This window comes from Elephantulus edwardii, unplaced genomic scaffold, assembly GCF_000299155.1.
Source record: "Elephantulus edwardii isolate Elephantulus edwardi_28Jun2011 unplaced genomic scaffold, EleEdw1.0 scaffold00045, whole genome shotgun sequence".
In the NCBI taxonomy this organism is placed as follows: Eukaryota; Metazoa; Chordata; class Mammalia; order Macroscelidea; family Macroscelididae; genus Elephantulus; species Elephantulus edwardii.
In genome coordinates, this window is record NW_006399795.1 from 6,576,749 (window position 1) to 6,603,685 (window position 26,937).

Genomic DNA, 26,937 nt, shown 5'->3' on the forward strand with positions numbered 1-26,937 from the left:
GCTGAGAAAATTGTTTGAGAAGCTGGACTCTATGAAGAATGTGGCATCAGCATCAGATGAAGACTAAATAAACAACCTGCACTACACAGATGACACTCCTTGCTTGCTAAAAGAGAGGAGGACTTGAAGTACTTCCTGCAGAAGATAAAGAACCACAGCCTTCAGTAAAGATTGCATCTGAACATCAAGAAGACAAAAATCCTCACTACTGGGCCAACAGGCAACATCATGATGATGTTGTTAAGTGCTGTTAACACAAATATGACTCATAGCAATCCTATGAACAGCCAACCTGAACCTTGCCCTCTCCTGTGCTATCCTCACACTTTCTGACACACTTGAGGCCATTGCAGCAGCCACTATATCAATCCATATGGTAGAGGGTCTTCCTCTCTTTCCTTGACCCTCCACCTTCCCAAGCATAATGTCTCTCTCTAAGGAATTTCCTCTCCTGGTAACATGCCCAAAGTATGTGAGATGAAGTTTTATCATCATTGCCTCCAAGGAGCACTCTGGCTTCACTTTCTCCAAGACATATTTGCTTGTTCTTTGGCAGTCCCTGGGATATTCAGTCCTGTTCTCCATCACCAACGCTCAATGGCATCAATTCTTCTTCTATCATTCTTATTAATTGCACAGCTCTCAGATACACTACAAGTGATTGAAAAGATCATGGCCTAATCAGGCACACATTAGTCCTCAAACTGACATCACTATTCCTCAATAATTTGGAAAAGTCCCTAACTGCAGACTTTCCCAGTGCAATAATCTCTCTTGATCTGCTGACCAAGGGTGTTGCTTGTGGATCCAAGTAAGATTAAATATTTGATAACTTCAATCTTTTCTTCATCTATCATGATGTTGCTTTATTGGTCCAGTGGTAAGAATTTAAGGCTGAACTCTTTGATCTTCTGCAGCAAGTGGTTCTCCTTGCTTTCACCAAGCAAGACTGTATCATCACAGTACAGTAACACAGGTGGGTGTCCTTGAGCCTTCACCTAGGGTAGAAGTCTGCTCAAAGATGTGGCTTTAAAACCCTACAGGGGGATGGGATGGGACGGGATTGCTGGCCAGGGCCTGAAGCCTCCACTCTGGGAGGTTGGCTGTTTGCTGCATCTGGATGGCAGCCCTGATGGCACATAAGTGAAGTTTTGGGGGTCGTGTTTGATTTGTATTACTTTTTTGGATGAGCTTCCAGGAATGATTTACGCTGGGAAGCAGGAGTGGCATCCACTTCCTAAACTAGATGCATCTGGAAAGTACAAACTCTCTAAACTCTGTAAATGTACAGAAATGATGTTAATTATAGAATAGAGTTCTGTACAGAAATGATGTTAGTTATAGAACAGAGTTCAGATCTTTTGTGCAAAACTCTCAGAAGTATTCGACTGGACAACATTTAACTACTGCTAAATGAAACTAGTGCTGTTATATCTGGAGGAACACTCTTCCATTTTGTACATCACTCTTTGTCAATGTGCTGTATGAAGTAACCTGGGTTTGCTCTGATGCTGAAACTTCTACCACTGGGGTATCAAATACCAGAATGGTTTCCCAATGTGTACAATGTTTGGTGGAGCTCCCAGTGGTAAAACAGGTTTGGAAGCAGGAGTGGCATCCACTTCCTAAACCACATGCCTCTGGAAACTCTATGAACTTGGAGAAATTATGACAGTTATTGGAAAGGCATTAGGTCTTTTGCTATGAGTTGTGCTCAACTCAATGGCAAACAGCAACAACAAGGCTTTCAATCTAAAACGTTTACTGTATAGCACTGCACACTTTCAACTGCAAAGAGCAGCATCCTGTCTCATGTGTATCATGTGTCTCTTGACTATTGTAGCATTATCTGCTTAATTTTCTTTCAAAAATATGACTATTAACGTACATAATGACTCCCAAACAGCAAAACAAATGCTAAATGATAGTAGCAGCAAAAGGCAAAGGAGAAATATGCATTTGGGAAGAGAAACAAAAGTTCTTTTAAACATGAAGGTGGAAAAATTTTTGTAGTTTAAGCTTGATGATCCTTAAAATCAAAGAAAAAAATTCTGCAAGCTGTCAAAGAATCAGTTCCAGCAAAAGCTACAAGGCTCATGAAAATGTGAGAGGGACCAATATCAGACATGGAGAAATGGCTAATGATGTGAATTGAGGATCAAAAACAATCTTCAAGGTACTAAACTTATTTGAGATGCTTAAAGAAGCAGCAGAACCAAACTGTTAGTGAATACAAGGGGCTCTATGAGTCGCAAACGACTCGACAGCACATAACAACAACAACAACAACGTGGTTGGTTGTTGTTATGTCATTGAGTCACCTGTGACTCATAGCAACCCTATGTACAACAGCCCTTAAACCCTGCTCTATCCTGTGCCAACCTCACCATCTCTGATACACCTACCCCCATTATCCCACTGAATCAATCCATCTTGAGCATCTTCCTCTCTTGTGCTGTCTGTCCCTCCACCCTTCCAAGCATGATGTTCCCTCTAAGGACGAACCTGCCTTGTAACATGTCCAAAGTATGCCAGACAAAACTTCAGAATCCTTGCCTCCACGGAGCAGCCTGGCTTCACCCTCTCCAGGATGAACTTGTTTGTTCTCCTAGCAGTCCATGGTATATTCAATACTCTTCTCCAACACCATAGCTCACCCCTAGTCATTGTCCAGCTTTCTGATGCATAGCAAGTGATTGCAAAGACCATGGGCTGTATCAGATGCACCTGTATCCAGACTGACATCGTTGCTCTTCAGTACTTTGGTTAGTTGGGTATTAATCTATTCAACGTAACGTTGGGCTCTAAGCTCATCCCTACTCCTAACAGCTCATTCTTCAGTTTAGTTCGTGGAATCTCCATTACGCTGTGTTCAAATTAGAAATGTAGAGACTCTACTAGATGCCTCTTCCTTTCCAGACCCCTAACTAATCCGTTAGTCTTGGTCATCCTCATTCCACATTCCAGCCTGAAGACAGCACTCCCATCCCTCCACGGCCCCTTTGACAGAGCCTGTCTTTAAACCCAGTCCATTTGGTCCTTCCTTTACACAATCCTTCGCTATGTAGTGAGGACTCATCAGAGCTCTTCACCTTTGCCTCTTCCCCCTGCCTGTTTCTCCACTCTCTGACACAAACTGGCCTCAGGTGGCTGAACTTCAGGTTTCTGCTGTCAGAAATGGACACCTGCCATTTTTAGACGTCTACTACACTCATGCCCACATTTCCCTTCCTGCAGAGGACTTGCTTAACCATAGTGCAGAAACGCTGCCTAACTCTGTCTCCTTGTTGTAGTCAAATGCTGTCACACTGACTCCAACCCAAAGTGACTCCACAGGGCTGATTATAACTGCTCCTGCGTTTTCTGGGTTAGAAGATATATAGAGAAAGGGCTGAAGCTGTATTTTACTTGAACTCAAAATCAGCAGCCAAGGAACTAAATAATGCATTGCCTTGGCAAAATCTGCTACAAAAGACCTCTCAAAAATATTAAGAGCAAAAGATGTCACTTCGAGGCCTAAGATGCAATTGTTTCTTATGCGTGCAAAAGCTGGACAGTGAATAAAAAGAGATCAAAGAACAAAAGTCTTTGAACTATGGTGCTGGTGAAGAATGACTATACCCTGAGCCATCAAAACTACAGACAAATCTGTTTTGGAAGAAGTAGGGCAAGGATACGCCTCAGAATTGAGGATGTGAGACTTCATCTCACATCCTCTGAACCTGTGATCAGAGGCATCAGTCCCTGGAGAGAGATACCATCCTTGGTAGAGAAGTGAGTCAGCAATAAACAGCAAGACCTTCAAGGAACTAGACTGCTATGGTGACTGTGGCAATGGGTACAAGCACAGTACACTGTAAGGGTGACATAGGGTCAGGCAGTGTTTCTGTTGTACAGAGGGCTCCATGTGTCAGTGCTAACTCACTGCCTATCAACCTTTACAGGCACAGATCACTCAGTCTTTGTTGGAGGCATGTGGTTAAGTTTGAACTACTAACATTTCCGTTTGGAGCCTTCCACTTTCTACCACTGTGTCCATGTTCTTCTTCCATTTCTACTTCATTTTCTTCCCAGCAAATAGCTGTGGCAGATCTTATATTTGTTGGGGTTTTTTTTTCTCCCCTCCAGAATAGGTAAGCTCTGAGGATAACAAATTTTTGTTTTCAATGGCTTACTTACCACTAGCAACAATATTGGGCACATGGTACATTTGAAAATTATCTGTTGAACCAGTGAAAATCCAGGAGAAAGATAGGTAATCTCCTTTTGTGATGTTTGTTGTTACATGGTGTTCAAGTCAGAACCAACTCATTTCTGACCCTCCAGTGGGTTTTTGTTAATGTAGAGTTGAAACCAACTCACAGCTGACCCTCTGGAGGATTTTCAGAGGCAGTTAGTAGCACAGGAGAGGACTGCTCATCTTTTCTCCCACAGAGCAGCTGGGGGAGTTGAACTGCATGCCTTTGTGATTGCAGTGCAGCTTCCTACCACTAGTCCAGGTGGGTTTTTCAGAAGCTGTAAATGGCACAGGAGGAGACTGCTCGTTTTTCTCACACAGAGCATTTAACGGATTTGAACTGCTTGCCTGGGGGTTGACAACACAATTTCTTACCACTAAGGCACCACAGCTCCCTCATGCTATTGATAGCCTTGGAAACCAATGGTCAGTTATGAGTCAGTTTCAATTTGATGTCAGCAAGTTTGAGAGTGAAAATTCTAATGCCTCGCCTTACTTTAAGGCACCCTGGTGGTGTAGTCCACAGTGCTGCCATGCTAACCAAAAAGAACTGCAAACCCCGACTGGAAGCCACTAGGGGCTCCTCAAGAAAGAGGGGCAGTTACCTCTGTGCCATCTACAGCCTTGGGAACCAGTGGACAATTGATTTGAGTGGGCGCTGACTCAATGATAAGAAGTTTGAGGGTTGCTGGGATTTTTTTTACTTAGATTATCACTTCCTTAGAAGTATCACACATGTAAATAAGTAAGGTCTCTCCTGTGTTCCCTCCCATGACATTTGCTTTGTATCTTTCAGAGTGCTTATAAAAATGTACAGCCCCACATATGTGCATCTAAAAACATTAGGCTAAGCTAGTATGTTGATAAAACTACAAGTCTTAAGGGTCAAATCCCACTTGTACTTTTTTTTGTCAATAAAGATTTACTGGAACCCCAAATCAAATTAAACACACTGCTATGGAGTTGATTTTACTCCCAGAGGACAGAGTAACTTCATGGAAGTTACCTTTATGGAAGCAGACTGCCCCCTCTTTCTCCTGAGAGTGCCTGCCTGCATAGTACATTGAAACTGACCTTACAGCTAGCAGCCCAATGCTTACATCAATGCACCACAGTCATGCCAGCAGAACATAGTCAGGCACAATTCTTAATGCACTGTCACTCTCACACAATAAAGAGCATTCACTTGAGTCTCTGCGACAGACTGTACTCACCAGCCCAAAATATTTTCTATCTGGCTGGTCCTGTTTTTTTAAAAAAGATGTGCTGACACCAGCTTAGGAAGGGAAGAATGAATACTCAGTGATTAGGAACATACAGCAAACTACCACATTAAAATGTTCAATTTTCACTGGACCTGTTGTTTTGTGCTATCAAGCAGTCTATGACTCATAACGACCCTAAGTACACTAGCTCTGAAACCTGCCCTATCCTGAACCAGTCTCATTGTCTCCAACAGACCTAATCCCATTTCTCTAGTTACTGTGTCAGTCCATCTCATCCTGGGTCTTCCTCTCCTGTGCTGTCCCTCTCCAAGGCTGGTCCCTCCTGGCCATGTGCCAGTATGAGACAGAGCCTCAAAATCCTTGCCCTCAGGGAGCAGCCATGTTTCACCCTATCCAAGACGAACCTTTTTGTTATCTTCTCCAGCACAACTCAAAGGCATCGATTCTTCTTGTATCATCCTTAGTAATTGTTCTACTCTCAGATGCATAGCAAGTAATTGTGAAGACCATGGTCTGGATCAGGCACACCTTAGTCTTTAGACCGACATTGTTGCTCTTTAGTACTCTAGAGAAGTCCCTGACAGCATGTTCCCAGTGCAATCTGTCTTTTGATTTCCTGACTGCTGATTGTGGAACCAAGCAAGGTGCAGTTATCAACAACTTTAATTTCTTCTCTGTCCATCATGAAGCTACTGATCAGCCGAGTGGTGAGAATCTTTTTTTGATGTTGAGCTTCAATCCAGTCCTTGACCTTCTGCAGCAAATGCCTCTTGTCCTCTTCAGTTTCAGCAAGCAAGGTTGTGTCATCTGCATAACACCAGCTTCTGATGAGTCCTCCTCCAATCCTGATGCCACATTTCTCCTTATAAGCCCAGCCTCTGGGATGATCTGTTCTGCATATAGATTGAAAAGGTATGGAGATAAGATGCATTCTTGATGCACACCTTTCCTGATTCTGAATCATGCCATTTCCCTGCTCTGTTCTAACTACTGCTTCCTGGTCCAAGTATAAGTTTTTCATGAGCACAATTAAGTGTTTTGGGATTCCCCATTCTTCATGATCCACAGTCAAATGCCTTTGAATAGTCAATGAAACACAGATAGACATTCCTCTGGTACTCTCTGCTTTCAGCCAACATCCATCCTACGTTGGTTATGATGTCCCTAGTGCCATGGTCTCTTCTAAATCTAGCCTGCACGCCCAGCAGCTCTGTGCTGATGCAGTGTTCCAGTTGTTTCCGGATAACCTTCAGCAGGATCTTGCTTACATGTGCTATCAGTGATACTGTTCGATTATTTCCATACTCTGTTGGGTCACCTTTTTTTTGGAAAGGGAAGATCTCTTCCAGTCAGTTGGATTAGACATGACCACTACATAAATACTGTCTCTTAAAGTGACAAAACCCAAACAAAAACCTCAGAGAACTGGTTGTCTCCTATTGTTCTTGCTCAAGTGATCTAAGATCTCGGGGTGAAGCAACGTCACAGCACACCTTCTCTATCCCTGTGCTGGACAGCCATTTCTAGCAGTTTGTCCCTCACAATGACAAGGTGGTTGCCAGCAGCTATAAGCTTTACAACATACCCTCTTGGCTACTGCAGCAGAGAGGACACCAGATACTCTGAGGCCCCAGAACCGAGTTTCACTGGCTGACTGGTCTCACCTGGGTTATGTGGTCAGGAGTGAATAAGGCTCTGATTGGCTAGGCCTAGTCACATGCCCACTAGCTGGCTGGTCCCATTTGGGTCATGTGTCAGGAATATGTAAGGCTCTGACTGGCTAGAATGGTCACATACTAAGCATACTACAGTGGGTGTCAAGGTTTACAAGAAAGCTAGTACTGTCACTTGCAGGGGGAAAAAACATAGCCAAACTGGGAAAGCTTTCAGTTCTCTCTGTGGGCTCTTTCCACCTTGGAAAAATAGGAACTAGTTTATAAAAATTCACCAGTACAGCCACTTTCACTGATACTCTTTTTAATAGCACCTGAAAAACAGTTAAAGGGAGAAAAATCATCAATCTCCTACATCTTTGCTTTTATGCTTTTTTTTCTTCCTTGCCAAGCAGGAGGCAGTCACTTTTCTTTCATTTCAGTAGCACTGTTCTCTCGGTTACGAGCTGTATATGGGGCTGATGAATTTGATTTCAAAAAAGACACAGGAGACAAAAGAAGCAACAATCAGCAGTTTGGCTCAATGTCCCATTTATTCTGTGGACAAGGTACCGAAATGCTTGGACACAGAGTTGGAGGTTGGGAAATGATTCCTGGGCAGTTGCTCCTTCAGGAGAGCAGGGAATAGACAGCAGCGCTGCCCGCCCTGCACAGTAAGCAGCCATTTTTGTCTAAAGTTAACACGATGGGACTACAGTGCATCCAGCCCATTTCTCTAACTCAGACACACGTTGCTCTAATCTTTAAGCACCAGTGGGGCTTTCACCTGATCAGCCACCTCCTTGCCATTCAGGGCCTCAACAATAGCGAGAGCAAACTCGAAGCTGGTTCCAGGACCTCGGCTTGTAAGGATAAGGCCATCCTTTTCCACACGGTTCTCTGAGTAGCTGTAATGATCTTTAAAGTGAAAATAAAACAGGTTACTAAAGGCTTATGCACGACAACAGTATCACTCACCAGTTCAATTCACTGTTACAGCCTCATATTGGTTTCACATAGGTAAATGAAAAGCAAACAAACACTTGAGCTTGCCATTCATAAACATTTATTAGGCACTTCAAGCCCTTCAAAGGCCTGTATGAAGATGTAAAGAAACTGTATAGTGAAGGATGACAGAAACTAACAACAGTTGAAAGGAAACAAATGAATACATTAAGTCAAAGGCAGGGACAGAAGATCTTAAGTCAGTCAGTGCTGGGGTGGGAGGTAGGGTCAGAGTGCATGCTAAACACTCCCTTCTTTGATATAGCATGTTTCCAGGTCAGATCTGTAAATCCTGGATGCTGATGGGGGAATCTGCCTGTATTAATGGCATGGCAAGCACACACAGAAACTGTTCCCTGTCTCAGAAATAAAAAAAAAAAATCCAGCACAATGTTGGAGGTGAGGGGAGAATGGGAGAATATGTGAGATTCTCTTTTTGCACCCCCCCATGGACTGTATCCCCCAATAATAATCTGACAAGTAATATTGGTGCTGCTAAGTACTGTCGAGTTGATTTAGAATCACAGTAGCCTCATGTGACAGAGCAAATGGGCCCCATAGGGTGTTCCAAACTGTAAGAGTCATGAGAGCAGAACACCAGGTCTCCCTCCTACTCTGGGCTGGTAGTGCAACTCCTCACAACTTGGCCACCAGAGCTCCCTTCCTCCTGCTTTGAAACACCAACCTTTTGGTTAACGACTGAGTACTTAACTGTTGAGCCACCAGGGGAAATCTAAGAATAGGAAATGGATTTCCACTTCCACATTCCCATTCAGTAACCCGCCCCCTGCCCCCAACTATCCATCACCAGGCAGGCATCAAACACTGTGTAATGAGGACCACATCCCAGGACCTACCCCTACCCTGGCTCTCCAAGCTCGTAACACACCAACCTGAGGAAGTGATGCACTAGCTGCCCCCTCCACCAAGAAAGCTTTCTGGCTCCTCAGCTGCCTTTCCATTTCAGCAATAACATCAACCCCTCAGAGATGGTATCTCTGACTGACCTCTCTCTCCCCATGTAAATGCTTCTTAATCCTCACCCTTCAATTATGCTCCATCACAGCCTCTATCCATTTCCCTCTTGCATCATCAATACAATCTCTCAACAATTTGTGTGTCTTTGCTTCCTACTGGAAGCTCTGCTGGCATAATCCATAGAGAACTGCACTGATAACCCAAAGGTGGGCCTTCACTGGTGTTTTGAATCAGGGATTCCAAGGGAGAAAGATGGCCACTCTCCTCGCATGATTTACAGCCTCTGAAACCCTGCTGGAGGGCCAGCCCTCAGCTGCTTCCTACTCAACAGCAAAGAGCCTGGCATTATGAATCTGGAAGCAAGACTTCCAGAATATTGACCACACCAGGGTGATCTCCTGAAGTTCTGGGTGGGTAAACTAGAGAAAGTGTGGCTCCCTGACCACGTCTGCTGCTTCACTTGCAAGTTCTCTATCATGAAGGTCTCCATTCCGGGTTTCCAGGCCACTCTCAACATCACCAACATTATTGGTGATAACCAACATTATTCTTCCAAATTGAAGAAGATCTGGTTCTCTCTTCAAGGAAAATCTCTCACCAACATTTTCCAATGCCTAAAACCTCCACTAACCTTTTCCAAAACCTAAAGAAGAGTTTGCACTCCATTTCATAGTGTTCAAAACTGTGGGATCTGGTCTCTTGCACAGCAAAGGGAGCCATAGAAGTATGGAAAGAAAAAGGGGGCCTTGTCTAGAGTGTTGTTGGTAATGGAAAGGAAACGAAAAGTTAAGATAAATTTTTTAAAGATAAATATGGTACAGTATCCAGTGAAGAGTAAGTCCCAGATGTCTGTCTTGGACAGCTGGGTGTACAACGGTGCCACCCATATTCGTGGGGACCCCAAGAGACAAACAGACTGACAGGAAGGACTGAGTGACAACAGGGCCTCAATAACATCTTGTCACACCCTGCACCCCCCCCCCCAGTTAACAAGAGCAGAGCTCACCATGCAAATGCACACCCCATCCCTCTGGATGATCATCACTCCTCCACCCCCTAAATCCACGGCACCCCCAACAGGCTTCAGTCTTTCCCATCAAACTAAGAGCATCCATGGGCCACCGTTTGGTTTTGCTTTTTAATCTTGTTCCCTCTTCTTTTTCCAGAGTTCAGAAGCAGTAGAAAATGCTCAGCCTATACCTGAGCAAGGATACATGTACAAAGTCTTTTCTAGGTTGATTAAAGAGACCTAAAATAAAAAAAACACAGGCCCTTCTGATGGCTTAGTGGTAAGGAGTTGTGCTGCCAGCTCAAAGGCACACAGTTTGAATCAGCACAAGAAAGACCAGCAATTTCCTCTCATGGGATTAACTGCCTCTGAAAATCCACTGGGAGAGTCAGTTAAGAGTTCTGACTTGATGGTACATAACAGTGAAATAATACAACAAATATGAGATAATACATCTTATCTACATTAATGATCAAGTCATTCACCGAAATAAGTGAAGAAAGGACATTAAAAATTTCATATGGATGTTACTATAGAGAAGAGGAGGATCCCTCATTTTCAGGGAAGTGGTGTTCACAATCTAACCTCATTTACTGATGGTTAAAGCAGGGCAAAGTAATTTTAAATGCAAAACCAAGAAACCTGCTGGGCTGGTCTTCCTGCATGAGATGAACAGCCTGGACTGGGGCAGCATGAGCCACACGATAAATGGTTCACTTCTAAGGTACTCTGGTGGTTAAAATACTATTTATTATGAATGAAGCTTAACCTGGTGAAGATGTTTAAGGGTTCATGTTTGGTTCCCCGCCCCCCCAAAAAAACTTCAAGCAGAAAACCTCCCACCTATCAACTATCTCCATCTAGTGGAAGTGACAAAGAAAAACAGAGTACCCTACACTTGGTAAACCAACATGAGAGTTCACGTGCAGGATCAGCTGATTAGTATTTGCGAACTTAGGGTTAGTGTATCTATTGTGTATCTTAACCTCAAAGTTGCATGAGATACTCACTTCCTTTTAACATCAAGCAAAATCCCAAAAGCAAGGAAATCTAAGAGAAAAAGCAACTAGGAATGAGAAGGTTATAGACCAAAAAAGGGGTGAGCAAACATCAGCTAAGGGCCAAATTTAGCCTACAGTCTGCTTTTGCACAGTTCTTCTGGTACACAGGCATGCTTATTTGTTTATATTTTATTTGCAGCTACTTCTGAGCTATTATTTGAGCTACTATTGCTGGATAGCTAACCTACAATGAATAAGGATGACAGAAAAAGAATTGATGTCTTTGAGTTGCAGTGCTGGAGAACAGCACTAAATAGCCTATAGACTGCAGAGAACAAATAGATAAATGGTAGAGAAAAGTGCAGCCAGAGTGCTCCCTGGAGGCAAAGATGGCGTGTCAGCAAAGGAGATGGGCTGGCACAGTGATTTCAGCAATGGCCTCAAGTGTGTCAGGAATGAAGAAGATGCTCAGGATAGGGCAGGGTCCAGGTCTGTTGTACACAGGGTTGCTATGAGTTGTACTCAATTCAACGGCACCTAACAATGCCTACCTAAACTACGTATATTTGGCTTCCATGGAGTAGTGTGGCTACTACAATAGACAGTGGCTCAGTGATGACAGCCTTTCTGTTGCTGTGACTAAGTGCACGCTAAGTCAAGTCATCAATTATTTGAAAAACTAAGAAACTAAAAGACGGTCTAACGACTAGACAGATCTTCATATAAGAAGAAAAATACATACTGACCTATTAAGTTCTTGGTAAGAACTAGCAGAAGAGTCTCACCTGGGAAACAATTATAGTCCAGGTCTCTCAGCATGAAGAGGTGGAAATCTGTGGCAATACAGAACCCAAGACTGAGGCTGAGCTTGTTTGAGACCGGCCTTACTTTGAGCAAATCGCTTAGCCCTGAGCCTTGGCCACCTCCCCTGTGAGGTGAAAATGGCAACACCTGTCTTGCTAGGTACAGGAGACTAAGAAGCTGCACCGATATTACAAATGTGTGCATGCTTTCAAAGCTCGGGCTCCTGAGAGTTAACAATCTGTTTCTCTTTTTTTTTTTTAAAAAAAAGAATCAACTTTATTGAACAGTCAATATTAGATTCTCTTCTTGCCCTTGCCTGTGACCTTGACTTGTGTGAGGAGCTGTTGCTTGGTAGAGTTGAAGAAATCTTGTTGATGTAATACAGACAGACCAACTAAGGAGATGATGAAGCAGGTGGTGACACAGACTCAGTGGACGAGGCTGGACGCAAAAAGAGCCAACAAGAGGCAGAGGAGAACTTCAGGGAAGATCTCTACCTGGAATCCTTTGCCAAAGACAAGATTCTCCATATTGAAAGCAGTGAGGGAGAAGACGAAGAGGCCAGAGCCAGGCAGGCCACCCTAGATGTTGAGTTACTACATGGAGGCTAGATGGCGACTATCCATCTGCATCCTGGACAACAGCCTCAGGGACAAGAGGGAAAAGAGTGCCAGAGACATGCCTGTACTGACCACCATCATACTCTGCCTTGTTTCTCTTTCGGATCAAAGAAAACAGACACCGGAGTCTCCTGTAGATAATGCAAGAACATGGCTCTCTGTGAGTCTTCCTTCTACACATACCATAACTACAATAGGAGTCAGTTTCTGTTTGGTTTCTTTGGGACTCTCCAAAAGCTCTCCCTCTGGACAAAGTAAATCAAATAACCACCTTTTTATTTTAAAAAGAAATTCTCAAGCAGATATTAACATTTTCTAGAAAATGAATAAGGATGACAGAAGAATTGATACCTTGGAGTGGTGGGAGAGGAGGACTGAACATCTCACGGCCTGCTAAAAGAACAAGCAGGCATGTCTTGGAAAAAGCGCAGCCAGAGGAGTCCTCGGAGAAAAGAATGACGAAGCTTCATCTCATATACTTGTGCATGTTGCTAGGAAAGGATATTCCTTGACATTATGTTTGGAAAGGTGGAGGGTTCAGTTTAATAGAGGAAGACTCTGAACGAGATGGATTGATATACAGTGACTGCAGCAACGATCTCAAATGTGTCAGAGATGACGAGGATGGCACTGGTTATGACACGGTTCAGATCTGTTATATATAGGGCTGCTATAAATTGCACCTAACAACAAGTACCAAACTCCTTCCCCCCAAAACTACTACTTTAGATAAAGTTTAGGAGCATACAATGAAATACATTATCATTTTAAGTCATCTTTAAATTGGAGCTTCAGATACGCTCACAAAGACCTTCAAGGACATTCAGTATAGCACAGCGATAAGCGTGAAATGCCAAACACAACCTATGAGTCCATCCCCAGGGGACTAATTAAATATGTAATGACACATTCAAACACACACAGCGTTTAGAGGATGCAACAAATCCGCATGTGCTGTGAAAAGACATCACCAGGTACACTGGGAAGTGAAAATAAGCAAGCTGCAGTACAGAACATTTAGTATGACCTCACTTGAGTAAATAAACTAAAAAAGATAGTATACACAGGCAGATCGAATTTAAAAGAAGTTACTTGGAGAAGTAGAAAGGGTTTGGGGGAGACAGAGAAAAGGAAGGTTTGGTGTTTCCTTTTTTCCTCTTCCAGTATTTTTTCTTTCTAAACCATATACAGAAAATAATCTAATAAAATGAAAATCCATTTTAAAAAAATTAAATGGATGGTTGACAATTATGAAAGAAACAATGTCACAAAGGAAACTGACCAGTCATGCAGGTGGACCTACTAACGAAGCAAACAACATTTGCTTTCCTTTGGACTATGGGGAAAGGGCACTTTCTGAAATTGCTGTCGAGGTTTAAAATTTACCCCAGGCTGTTGGCAAAGTATTCAGTAAAAAGACTAGTTAAGTGGAATTTCATAATCACTTTCTATCTGTGACAATTAGGAATCCAGCTGGCTCCTGGCTGAAGCTGCATCCTTCAATCAGGCACATATCTGGATAAGCATCTTTTCAGAGAAAGTGAGGAACCCACCCTGCCCCACCGACAGAGGAAGACGGTCCACATGTTAGGTTATAAGACAAATTCCTTGCTAATGGGTAGATTCTGACTCACAGCAAGTCTACAGGATAAAGTAGAATTGCCCCCCAGTTTCCAAGGCTGTATGGAATCTGTATGGAAGTAGACCGTCCTTTCTATCACGGAGCAACTGATGAGTTCAAATGGCCAACCTTTTGGTTAGCAGCTGAGCATTTTAACCACTGTGCCATCACGGATCCTTAAATTAAGTTACACGATTTAGGAAACAAGGCTAAATTCCAGGTCTCTGAGGACTTTTGTGTATTAAAACATAAGAATATACTTACTTCCATTCATCATTTTGTCTTTAGCAAGTGGATGTGTTGTAACTTTGCTTCCAAAACCTATTTCATGAGCCAACAAAGCTGTAGGACCTGAAAATAAGATGAACAGACAGATCAGAGAAATCCATGATTTATAAATTGCATTCTGATAGTTTTCTTTAAAATTAGAAGGTTCTTAACCTACAATATTGTCATCAACTGTGAAATTAGCACGTCTTAGTATATAAGCCTTCAGTATGGACTGAGGCTCAATGTCAAGAAGACACAGATTCTCACCACTGGACCAATCAGTAGTAGCATCAGGATGGATGGCGAAGAGATTGAGATTGTTCACAGCTTCAGTTTGCTCAGCTCCATGGTCAACAGCAGCCAGGAAATAAAAAAATGTACTGCGATGGGAAAGTCTGCTATTAGGGACCTCTCTAAAGTACTCAAGAGCAACGGTGTCTCTCTGGAGACTAAGGTGCGCCTGATACAGGCCATGGTCTTTGCAATTACTTGTTATGCATCAGAGAGTTGGACAATGACAAGGGAGGATAGAAGGAGAATTGACGCCTGTGAGCTGTGGTGCTGGAGAAGAGTACTGAGTGTACCATGGACTGCCAAGAAAACAAACAGATCCACCCTGGAGAGGGTTAAACCAGGCTACTCCTTGGAGGCAAGGATTCTGGGGCTCCGTCTGACATACTCTGGACATGTTGTAAGGAGAGACAGGTCCTTGGAGAGGGACATCATGCTTGGTAGGGTAGAGGGACAGCGCAGGAGGGGAAGACCCTCTATGAGGTGGACTGATTCAGTGACTGGGGTAATCGGCATGGGTGTGTCAGAGGCATTGCGATTGGCACAGGATAGAGCAGGGTTTAAAGCTGTTGTACATAGGGTTGCTATGAGTCGCAAGCGACTCGACGGCACATAACAACAACAACAACATGCTTAGAGTAAGTAATTTTCTGGGCACAGGTGTAGCTAATTTTGAGAAGAATGGGAATTTCAGAATACTTAATGTGTTTATGTGAAACCTACACCTAGAACCAAGAAAGTGCTGTTTGAACAGAGCAAGGGAACAATGAATGGTTCAAAATCAAGAAAAGCGTACATCTGGGCCGTGTATTTCTCCATACCTATTCAATTTGTATGCTGAGCAAATCATTCAAGAAGCTGGTCTCTATAAAGAATGTGGCATCAGGATTGGAGGAAGATTCATCAACAACTGCATTATGACAGAATCCTACAGGGATTTTCCACAAGAAAAAGGCTGATAATTACAAAATGGGCAAAAGACATGGAAAGACTTTTCACAGAAGAAAATATTCAGATGGCAAACAGACACATGAAGAAATGTTCAAAATCACTGGCAATAAGAGAGATGCATATCAAAACCACAATGAGGTAACACATTTCACTTCAGTAGCAGTGGCAAAGTTTAACAGGACAACAAGTAATAAATGTTGGAGTGGATGTGGCAAGACAGGAACTCTTATACATTGTTGGTGGGATTGTAAAGTGGTTCAACCACTCTGGAAGGTTTGGTGTTTCCTCAAAAAGTTGAACATAGAACTTCCATATGACCCAGCTATTCCGCGAACTGAGGCACAGAGATTTGTATACCAATGTTCATAGCAGTGTTATTCCACATCACAAAACCATGGAAACAGCCCAAACGTCCAACCACAATCTAATGGATAGAATACTATGCAGGACGCAAGAACAAGATATTATAAATTACTACCTAATTTGGGAGGAACTGGAGAGTATTTGCTAAGTGAACTAATCAGTCCCATAAGGACAAACACCATATAAAACCCTTACTGTAGATACAGATAACTAGTAAAATGTGTATGAGGATCTGAGGGGGGGAGGGGAGAAGAGTAGTGGGGATGGGTGGAGGAGTAATCATGGGATCACACAGTTTGATGGATGGAGGGGGTGGTGAAGGAAGGTGGGGAGGATCTGGTGTGAGGGGCAATGTATACAAACTTTGTAGGTAAACCAGTGTAAAATTTTAAAAAAGAAAACACATGTCTTAGATCTGGTATACAAAAAAACCCCAAAAACCCAAAAACTGCATTATGCAGATCACACAACCTTGTTTGAGGCAAATGAGGAGGATTTAAAATGCTTACTGTCAGAGATCAAAGACTACAACTCTCAAAAGAGATTACATTTCAACATCAAGAAAATAAAAATCCTCACAAGTGGGACCAATAGATAACATCATGACAGACTTAGAAAAGACTTAAGTTGTCAATAATTTCATCTTACTTGGATCCATAATCAACAACTTTGGTACCAGCACTCAGGAAATCAAGATGTGTCGCATGGAGAAAATATGCTCTCCAAAGTGCTAAAGAGCAAAGATGTCAGTTTAAAGATTAAGGTGCACCTAATCCAAGACATAACAGCTTGCCTCTGGAAACCCTATGAACCTGGAGAGAGGATGAAAGGCACCCAAGTGTCGAGGACTCCCCACAGGGTGGTTATGAGTCGCCTGTGACTCAACAGCACTTAACAACAACAACAATCCAAGACATAGTCTTTTCAATTACTTGCTATGCATCTGAAAGTTGGACAAGGAATAAAGTACTAAGGCTATTTAGAGCCTGGGGTTGCATAAGTCAGCCCCTTCCTCCTCCATGGAAAACCCCTTCAGAGCAGATTCCAAGTCTTCTAAGACCAGCAGTACATTTCTTGTTTCTGCAAGGTCCTCCTTGGCCTGCAGACAACAGCAGGAGGGTGGGGCTGCTGTGGAGGGGATGGTTTCAGGGGGCATGGGCATGGATAGAATACCCACCAACTGTTGTGATTCAGCTGTGCTGAGCATGTGAACTGTCAACTATGCCCTGAGCCTGTATTTCTTTAAAATAGTCATGTGAGCTTCTGCGTCTAACTCCCTCTCATTGCTGTTCAATCAGAACTGACTCATAGCTGACATTGATGTGGGTTTTCTGAGGCTGTAAACTGCACAGGAGAATGCCCATCTTTCTCCAGTGAAGCAATTGTTGGATTCAAACTGCCTTTGGGTTAGCAACACAACTCCTTGCCCACTAGGCTACCAGAGCTCCCCTTTGTCTCTAAGTCATCAAAAAATATTTTCTAAGGCATCGTCTCATCCCCAGAAAAACAAGCTTTCAACCAGTAACTCGACCTTTTCAATGCGTAGAGATCCTATGATTCATTCTGTACATTTTTCACTTCAGCAAACTTCAACAACTAGTTGACTGGACCTTTCATTCCTCAACGCAACTCTTAGGAAAAAAATTGTTATATAATATACCTACAGACTGCTCAGCTCATAGCTGATATGCACACTGACCTCACAGGAAGATCAAACAAATAATGCCTAATTACACAAGCATCCCACAGGGATCAGGTGTCAGCTCTACACAAAAGTCTTGTTTCTATCTCTTAAATCAAAACCCTCAAGTCTCTCTCCACCTTGTGTTGTGTCTGACAGAAAGGAAAAAAATATATGTAACAAAACATTTCAACATTTTTGATGTGTACACTGTAGTGGCTTTATTCATTGATCATCATGGTGTGTAACCATGATCACTGTGTCTACATCTTCTACTCTCTTCAACAGATACCCAGTGCTCTCAAAGGAAGGACTTTCCCACCTACCCCAAACTCTCCTGCCTCTGGTAAACCCAATCCAAATGCAGTGACAGGGCAGCACCGCCCCCACAGGCTTCCCAAGGCTGTAAATCATAAAGAAGCAAAATCACGTCTTTTTCCTTCGGAGCAGAGCAGCTGACCTTCTGGTCAGCAGCCAAGACTGCACATGGTAATCATTAATTAACTCTGGTCTTTATACAATTGCCTATTCTAGGTATTTCACATTAAGAGGAATCATAAAATATTTGCCCTTCTATGTCTAACTTATTTTACTCAGCATAATGTTCTGAATGGCATTCACACCACAGCACGTATAAATGTTTTTCTCTGTTTAAGTCTGATTAGGTAATACTCCATTACATGTACATATGGTATGTTTGTCCATTCACTTGGAGACAGTCATTTAGGCTGTTTCTATTGTTTGGCTATTGTAAAGAATGCTGCAGTGAACACTAGTGTATAAGAACCTGCTTGTATGCCCACTGAATTCTGGGTATATTCCTAGGAATGGAATTGCTGGGCCAGAGGGGTAACTCGACATTTAACCTTCTGAGGAACAGCCCACCATTCTGCATGCTCTCCATTTTACAATCTCACCAGCAATAGATGATGGTTCTGATTTTTCCATACGCTCATCAACATCTGTTTTGGTTTCTTACTTTGGATCGCAGTCATCCATTCACATACACTAGTATGTGAAGCAGTATCTCTTTGTGCTTTTGATTTTTATTTCCCTAATGACATCTAATTGGAAGGAGGAGTGGCATCCACTTCCATAATAGCTTGCCTCCAGAAACCCTATGAACCTGGAGAGAGGATGAAAAGCACCCAAGCATCGAGGACTCTCCTTCACAGAGTCATAGGGTGGCTATGAGTCGCCTGCGACTCGACGGCACTTAACAACAAACAACAACAATGACATCTAAAGAAAGAGATGATGGTGAAGCTTGATAGCATCAGTTAGAAAAAGGCTGGGGCTGACTGGAATAGATGATCAAGTGCACCCATGCAAGCACAAACTGAAGCTGGAGAAAATAAAGTAAGTTCATAAGAGGTTTTGACTTTGTGTATGTTCTACTTGAATTTAGAAAGCTTTTCAAGGACAGTTCTTACATACTGAATAGAAATGATCAAAGACCAGATGATCTGTGACATCAAAGGGCATCAAACAAAAAGAAAGTAAAAAGTCATTAAAAAGATAGGAAAGAAATGAAAAACCAAAATGTGTATCTGAAGAAACTATGGAACTTGCTCTTGAACACAGAGGGGCTAAAACAAAAAGAAGAAATGATAAAGAGCTGAACTAAAGGTGTCAAAGGGTGGTTCAACCAGACAAAGCATAGTTTTATAATGAAATGTGCAAAAACTTAAAAGTTATTTAGAAAACAAAAATGAAAGAACTGAAGAAAAACAAAAAATCCAAGCTTCAATTTGCATAATGAATGACACAGGAAGAGGCAAAAGATGAAAATAATACACAAACAATGTACTAAAATTATGTGGCGCATGTATATTCATCTCAGGAGGGAACACATGATTAAGAATCACTAGCAGTGAAGGAAAAAGTCCAAGCTATACTGGAGAAACTGGCAATAAAAGACTCTCCAATAAAAAAAATAATAAAATTTTTAAAAAATGACAGACGACTAACAGACATGTTGCAGCAAATGGACATAATGATGACAGCATGCACTTGTCCATGCCAAGGACTATGGAAGGCAGCTATATGACCAACCAATAGGAAGAGACCTGTGTCTGTATCCATTCCAAAGAAAGGTACTAAAATATAATGTAGAAATTACTGAACAGTATCATTATCATCATGTTGTTGATTGCCTTCAAGTTGAGCACAACTCATAGCGATCCTATGAACAAAAGGCTTGAAGCCCCCTGAAACTATCAACATTTATCAAAGTTCATAGAATTTCCAGAGACAAGTGGACGCCACTCCTGCTTCCAAATTATCATCATACCCAAGTAAAATTTTGGTGAAGAAAATTTTAAAAACGGCTGCAGATGTACATCCACTAGGAACTACCAAATTAAGAATAGGTTATATGAGGCATATCACAGTTGATGTTTAGTGAATCTTAAAGTAGAATACCAGAAAGAAGTTTACCTGTGCTTTATTGACTACGCAAAGGCGATGTGGTTCATAACAGATGATGGATAACAGTACAAAGAATAGAAAATTCCAAAATACTTAAACGTGCTCATGTGGAGCCTGGATATATAGATCAAGAGTTAGTTTGTCTTACAGAGTTAACAGACACTGTGTACTTTAAAGTTAGGAAAAGTGTGTGTCAGGGCTGTATCCTTTCACTACAGTTACTCACTAGAAAATAATCCGAGAAACTGGACTCCATGAAAAATGCAGCATCAAGATTGGAGGAAGACTGAACAACATCCTGTAACATGCAAATGACACTACCCTGCTGGCTGAAAGCAGGGTACTGGAAGCACTCACTGATGAATGTCTATAGCCTACAGTCTACAGCCTTCAGTATTACACTTCAACAAAAGAAAAGAAAAATTGTCACAATTAGACCAGCAAGCAACATCATGATAAATGGAGACAGCCACTGTCAAGGATTTCACTTTACCCAGATTCAAAATCAACATCCAGAGAAGTAGCAATCAATGAGTCCAAACTTGTACTGCATTGTGTAAATCGCCTGCAAAAGACCTCTTAAAGTGCTGAAAAGACAACATCCTCAGAACTAAGGCAAGCTAACTCTTATGTCTGTGAAAGCCAGACAGTGAACATTAGGACCAAGAACTGATGCCTTTGGATTATGGTGCTGGCAAAAAATAATCAATATACCAGACTCCCAGAGGAATGAATGAATCTGTTGTGCACAGATGGTCACTATGAGTTGGAACTGACATGATGGCACCAAAAACAATGACCAATGACACTGAGCATCTTTTTCTGTGTTCACTGGGGTTTTTTGTGTGTGTGAATGGGTCATCTGTCTTTTAATTGTTGAATTTATAGACATTTTTAGTATATTCCTCCTATTAAACTCTTAGGAACTTCTAGTGGCCTAGTGGGTAAGGACTTGTGCTGCTAACCCAATGGCAAGTGAGTTTGAATTCGTCAGCTATTCAGTGGGAGAAAGATGGACAATCTCCTTCCGAGCAATTTACAGCCTCTGAAAACCTGCTGGAGGGTCAACTCAGAGCAGGTTCCAACTTCACAGCAAATACAAAAAGAAACAGAAAAGAGACTGAGAAATATTAAATTATTATCCAATATAGGGTTCCCATAATTCTTCTCATAGTGAGTAGGTCTCATTTTGTTGACTGGGTTCTTTGATTTAAAAATGTTTTTCATTTTGATGAAATTCCATTTCTCTATCTTGTCTTCTGTTGCTCATGCTTTTGGTGTCATAGCCAAGAATCCACTGTGAAAAATTAAACCCCAAAACAATACCTCTATGAGTTTTCCTAAACACCCTATGGTTTTAATTTCTTACAGCTAGGTCTTTTACACCTTTACTTTTATACTGCACACAAGTTAACTGTAACCACAGAAAAACCAGCAGCTCCAATGGAGAAAGACAGGCAATCTCCTCTTGTGCCATTTACAGCCCCTAAAAACCCACGGAAAGATCATTATCAGTACTGACTCGATGGCAAGAAGGTTTTATTTTTAAATAAAAACTCAGATAAATTTCTGTGAATTTTTTAAGTAAATTCATAAATCACCTTTTCATCTTTAATTTGTTAAGATTTTAAGAAATAAAAAGTAATTACCTGGGTTCTCTTGTATTTTTAAAGTGATGTTCACTAGTTGAGGACACATAATAAATGTACAGGCTTCTGATCTCCAGGCAGTGAAGGAGTCCTGGTGGCACTGTGATTAAAGCAGGACCTGACAGTGTTTCATTCTGTTGTGTACAGCATTAGGAGGAGTCAGATCCAACTTGACAGCAACAATAACAGCAACTATTTGAGAAGTCTAGGTGGTACAATGTTTAAAGCACTCAGCTGCCAGAAAAGGCCACTATTTTGAACCCAACAGCCAATTAATGGGAAAAAAATATGGTAGCCTGCTTCTAAGGTTAAAAAAATTCAAAACTCATTACCATCAAGTTGAGCCATGAACTCAAAGCAGCTCTCTATTCTATTAACTCAGAGATAATGTGGTTTGAATCTACCAGCTACTTTACAGAACAAAGCTGCGTAATCCCCCTCACCCCATGCCATGCAATCTACAGTCTCTGAAAACCCATGAGAAGGTCAGCTATGAGTTGGCTCTGACTTGATGGTACACAACACTGGGTTTCTGAGGCTGTAAGTCTTAACAGGCAGACTGTCCATCTATCTCCCTCAGAGCTCCTGGTGGGTTCAAACCACAAAGATGCAAAACCTTTTGGTTATTAGTGATACCACAGCCTACAACACCAGAGCGCCTTCCATAACAGCCTAGGAAACTCCACAGAGCAGTCTTGTATGATAATTGGGATCACAATGAGTTAAGTCTACTCAAAGGCATCTAACTGACTGATAAAAAAATATTGCTGAGATTGCCCTCTAGAACAAGTTTTGTTTAGTGCAAAGATAAGAATTTGCAGAAAGCTTATTCTCCTTTTCTCTGGGTGGTAAAGTTGCCAGGAATTCCTATCTGCAGTCAAGAGGACACAGTCAACAGCACCACCGTGTGGTCACTTAGAAAACAGAAGGAAAGCACTTCAGCCTTTTCTACCCCAGTTAATGTGCCCTTTAGTCGAGTACAATTCGGAGGGATCCTATGAACAGCCCAACTGAACCTTGTCCTATCCTGTACCATCCTCATATCTATACACTCAAGTCATTGCTTAAGTCACCATGTCAACCCATCTCACTGGGAGTCTTCCTCTTCTTCACTGACCCTGCTTCTTTCTCCTCGTCTAGCTACATGTCCAAAGCTTCACCATCTTTGCCTCCAAGAAGCATTCTAGCTGCACTTTTTATAAGATAGAGCTGTTTGTTCTTTTGGCTGTCCACGGATTGTTTAGTCATCTCCTCTAGCACCACAACTCAAAGGCATCAATTGTTCTTCTGTCACTATCCAGCTTTCTGATTGTGTAGCAGATGACTGAGAATACCATGGCCTGAAGCAGTTGCACTTTAGTCTTCAAACTGACACTGCTCTTCAGCATTTTGGCAAGGTCCCTGACAGTCTATCTCAGTAGGAGCAGCAATCTCCTCCCATGTGAATAACTGGCTCTGAAATCCACGGGAGTGTCGGCTATGGGTCATTTTTGACTCGACAGTACTCAACAACAATAATCACCCAGTGCATCAGACAACTGTCAACTCCTTCACTTTGGATTCTTCTCCCTCCTTGCCTAACTCTCATTTTGCTTCCTTTCCAAGATAGCGTCACTTCCAATTTCTGTCTTTCTCACATACGCAATAAATACCAATAAATAACAGACTAAACTAAATCTACTGATTCAGTTCAATAAACAGTTTCCAATTCTTTTTCCTTATTATGCTAATGAGGCTGTAACGATATAGGCTACATATTAAGACAATTTTTAAATATTTTTTCTTTTTTATAACTTTATATTGGTTTTTACCAATGTACACTGTGTTTCATTTATATATACACATTCTTCCATTTTCCATATGTCATACGATTATTCCTGTACATTGTGCTTTATGAAATTAATTACCATTGATCTATGCCCAATCTTACTCCATTTTTTCAGGTCCCCACTGGATCCTTCCTCAGGACAATTATTTCTGAGAGATATAGGGGCAGTTTAGGCACAGAGAGGCAAGTACAACAAAGAGGAAAATACACTCCACAGGAAGATCACCAATAGAGAAGGTGCAGAGTGGTAAGGACCAACGTTCAGAGCAGAGAGAAAGTCTACAGCCAGGGTCCTCAATTCAGAATTTAAGCCTCCTAAATTCTGACTAAATAAATCTATCAAAGCCTTGTAGTATTTTGAAGAAACTAAGACCTCTAACTTTCTTCTTTTAGTCAAAGAACCTAAGAATAAAGCTGGGTGCTGAGCTGAGAGGCTAATGGATAAAATCTTTAGAGAACTAATAGGAACGATCACTGTATCCCCAGAGTGGACCTCAGTGTCCTGCAGCAAAGGCAACACCCACGCTCCAGGCCTGTCATGAGGCTAGTGTCAACCAGACCCCAAAGGGAGAGCCTGTGAGGATGGTCTTCACTGCAGCTATTCTCATATATTTAGGTATCAGGACCCATTTAAGTCTTATGTGGGTTGCAGCCATCAAAAACTACCATGTTAGAAATTAAAATTGAAAAAAATTTTAAACACAAGAACATACAAACACACATGCCAAGCCCAAATGACCAGCATCACCACCACATACTGAGAGAACAGGGATAAAAAGTCATATAGTAGCTCAACATACTCTGTTTTTACTTTACTGACCCTTGGAAAGGGTCTCTGAGAACCAGTCCTCTAATGCATAATCCCAAGGATCCCAAGACTAATGTCTCTTAAAGAAAAAAAAAGTCTTTTAAATTGAACAAAACATTAACATTGCATTTTATCAAACCATTCCTTCATTCATTTTCTCTCCTGACAAACGTCTGATAAAGACATGTAGCAACAAAGGCACTGGCACAAATTACACTATTGAGAAAATGCAAGATGTCAAAACATCATCTGATATAAAATCAACAAGAATGGATTTCAAAATGACATCAGAAAACAAACTACAAAATGTGAGGGCATTGACGAAGCCCCAAATGGACAGCAATGTGGACTGGATGACATGTGATAATGAGGTGACAGATAAGAGGGCCCTCAGTCAGACACCCAGCAAGGAGGATCAGAGCCCAGCTGGAATGCAGGAGGAAGGCCCCAATAGGCTTCTGCATCTGCAGGGCAGGCCCAGGGCAGAGCTGTTGTGTTTATGTCTCATAGATTCTTGCTGACTGCTGCTGGCAGACATCCTTTCTGGCACAGAGATGTGCTGTAACAAGCTGTTTACTGAATTCCAGAGGGCCTTATTTTCCTCAGAGGTCAACCAAACATGGAAAATGCTAAGTTTCACAGAATGCAGGCCAAAGGCACGGAGAGGCAGCACACAGAACAATTGTGCTTGTTTCTGAAACAGCACCTTCTTCATGCCACTCGAGCTAAATATACCAAAAACAGACGCCGTATGCGCTTTATAAAGGGGAGAACGCCTTAGAAGCAAACCTCTCAAAGCAGGCCGCCTCCTCACGATTTTGAAGCAAATGGACACCACACCATATAACACAGGATGGTCCTGACATTACCTGCACAGATGGCAGCAATGAGGCCTTTCCTCTTCTCCTGTTCCTTCAGAATCTCTTTCACAGCAGCAGACTGTTTAAAGAAATACAAAAAATGCCCCGGGGCTGTCATTAAGCCACAAGCACATCTTTCACTAGACAGCTTTGGCAGATAATGACTTTAGCTTAAACCACAAGATCACCCATCTCATTTTTTTCAAGGATACTTCTGAATCATTAATTTTAAAATTACCTAATTCATGAGGGAGCTCTGGTGGCCTGGTGGTAAGCAGCTGTGCTGCAATCCTGAAGCCATGCAGTTTGAATCCACCAGGGAATCCATGGGAGATGGAAGGGCAATCTCCTCCTATACAATTAACTAACTGCCGCTGAAAATCTGTCAGAGGGTCAGCTAGGGGTCAGTTCCGACTTGATGGCAGACAACAATTCATAATACTTCCACGTTACTCAACCTGATTTAAGACACTGAATTTAAGAACAAGGCATGCTTGCATATATAGACACCTTTTTTCAAAGACGAAAAAAAGCAATTTCTTTTGGGTACAATTGATCCTTGCCACTGTGTCCTCCGGGGAGAAAGAACGAGAACAGAACAAACGTGGTGGTCTGGGTGTTTTCAGGTGGTGGGGTCAGGAACCAAGCCTAGCAGGAAACGACCTCACATACCTGATGGAATCTAATTCATGAGTCTTCTCTGCTCCTTGCTCCTTCCTATCCTATCCCCACAGGACCCGCTGCTGTCGAGTCAATTCTAAGTCATGGCAGCCACACATGTGTCAGAGTGGGACTATGCTCCACAGGTTTTTATTTTGTGTGTGTGTGTGTGTGTGTACACCGTCAAATCAGATCTGACCGGTACAGGAGGAGATTGTCCCTCCTTCCCCGGCAGAGGATCTGGTGGATTTGAACTGTGCGCCTCTGGGATTGCAGTGCAGCTTCTTGCCACTAGGCCACCAGAGCTCCCCAACTCCATGGGTTTTTAATTACTGATTTTTTTCAGAAGACTGCCAGGCCTTCCTTTGGACTGCCTTAACCTCCAAACTCCTGGTTAGCAGCCGAGTACATAGATCATCTGCACCACTGGGGGAGTCCCACTGCAGGCAGCCTGCTAACTTAAGATAGAAGATAAAGAGGTGCTGGTCTCTTCTGAGGCTATTTGTAATTCAAGCACCTCTGACACTCTCTTCTTCCTGCTTTTGATTACTGAGCAGAGTATCTTTCATCTGTCTGTTCTTAAACTTTCACAAAACACAAAATTAGATTTCTAGGGAAAGTAAATTTTATTTTGATTCACTGATTTTGTTGATGAACTCTATCAATTCTGCTTCCTTCTAAAAGAAATCTAATTAGATTTTTTAAAAAAAATTAAGTCTGTACCACCATGTTGTTCATCTCACTTTATCCCGTTTTATCCACAGCCTCCCCTTTGAACTATAAGAACAACACACAAACCAATGGAAAACAAGCAGATGCTGAGACACATTCTTTAAAGCTCTTACCTCAGATAAATTCTGGGCACCTAGATTACCACCTGGCAGAACCACCACGTCATACGGGCCCTGTGATGATTTAAAAAATAAAGTGAAACATTTTAAATGTGCATTCAATAGGCCAACAGCACTTGTGGGATACAAGTAAATGTTGTTG

At 42.1% G+C, this 26,937-nt stretch overlaps 1 protein-coding gene across 1 annotated transcript in view; it reads right to left on the bottom strand.

The window, feature by feature from the left end:
• Positions 1-7,872: 7,872 nt before the first annotated feature.
• PARK7 (parkinson protein 7) overlaps positions 7,873-26,937 on the bottom strand; it is a 37,439-nt gene continuing 18,374 nt past the window's right edge. The window contains exons 3-6 of the mRNA XM_006885782.1: positions 26,790-26,849; positions 25,294-25,363; positions 14,418-14,504; positions 7,873-8,033 (exon numbers count right to left, since the gene is read on the bottom strand). Of these exons, the coding sequence (XP_006885844.1) occupies positions 7,873-8,033; positions 14,418-14,504; positions 25,294-25,363; positions 26,790-26,849 (378 nt within the window). The remainder of the gene's footprint in view (positions 8,034-14,417; positions 14,505-25,293; positions 25,364-26,789; positions 26,850-26,937) is intronic.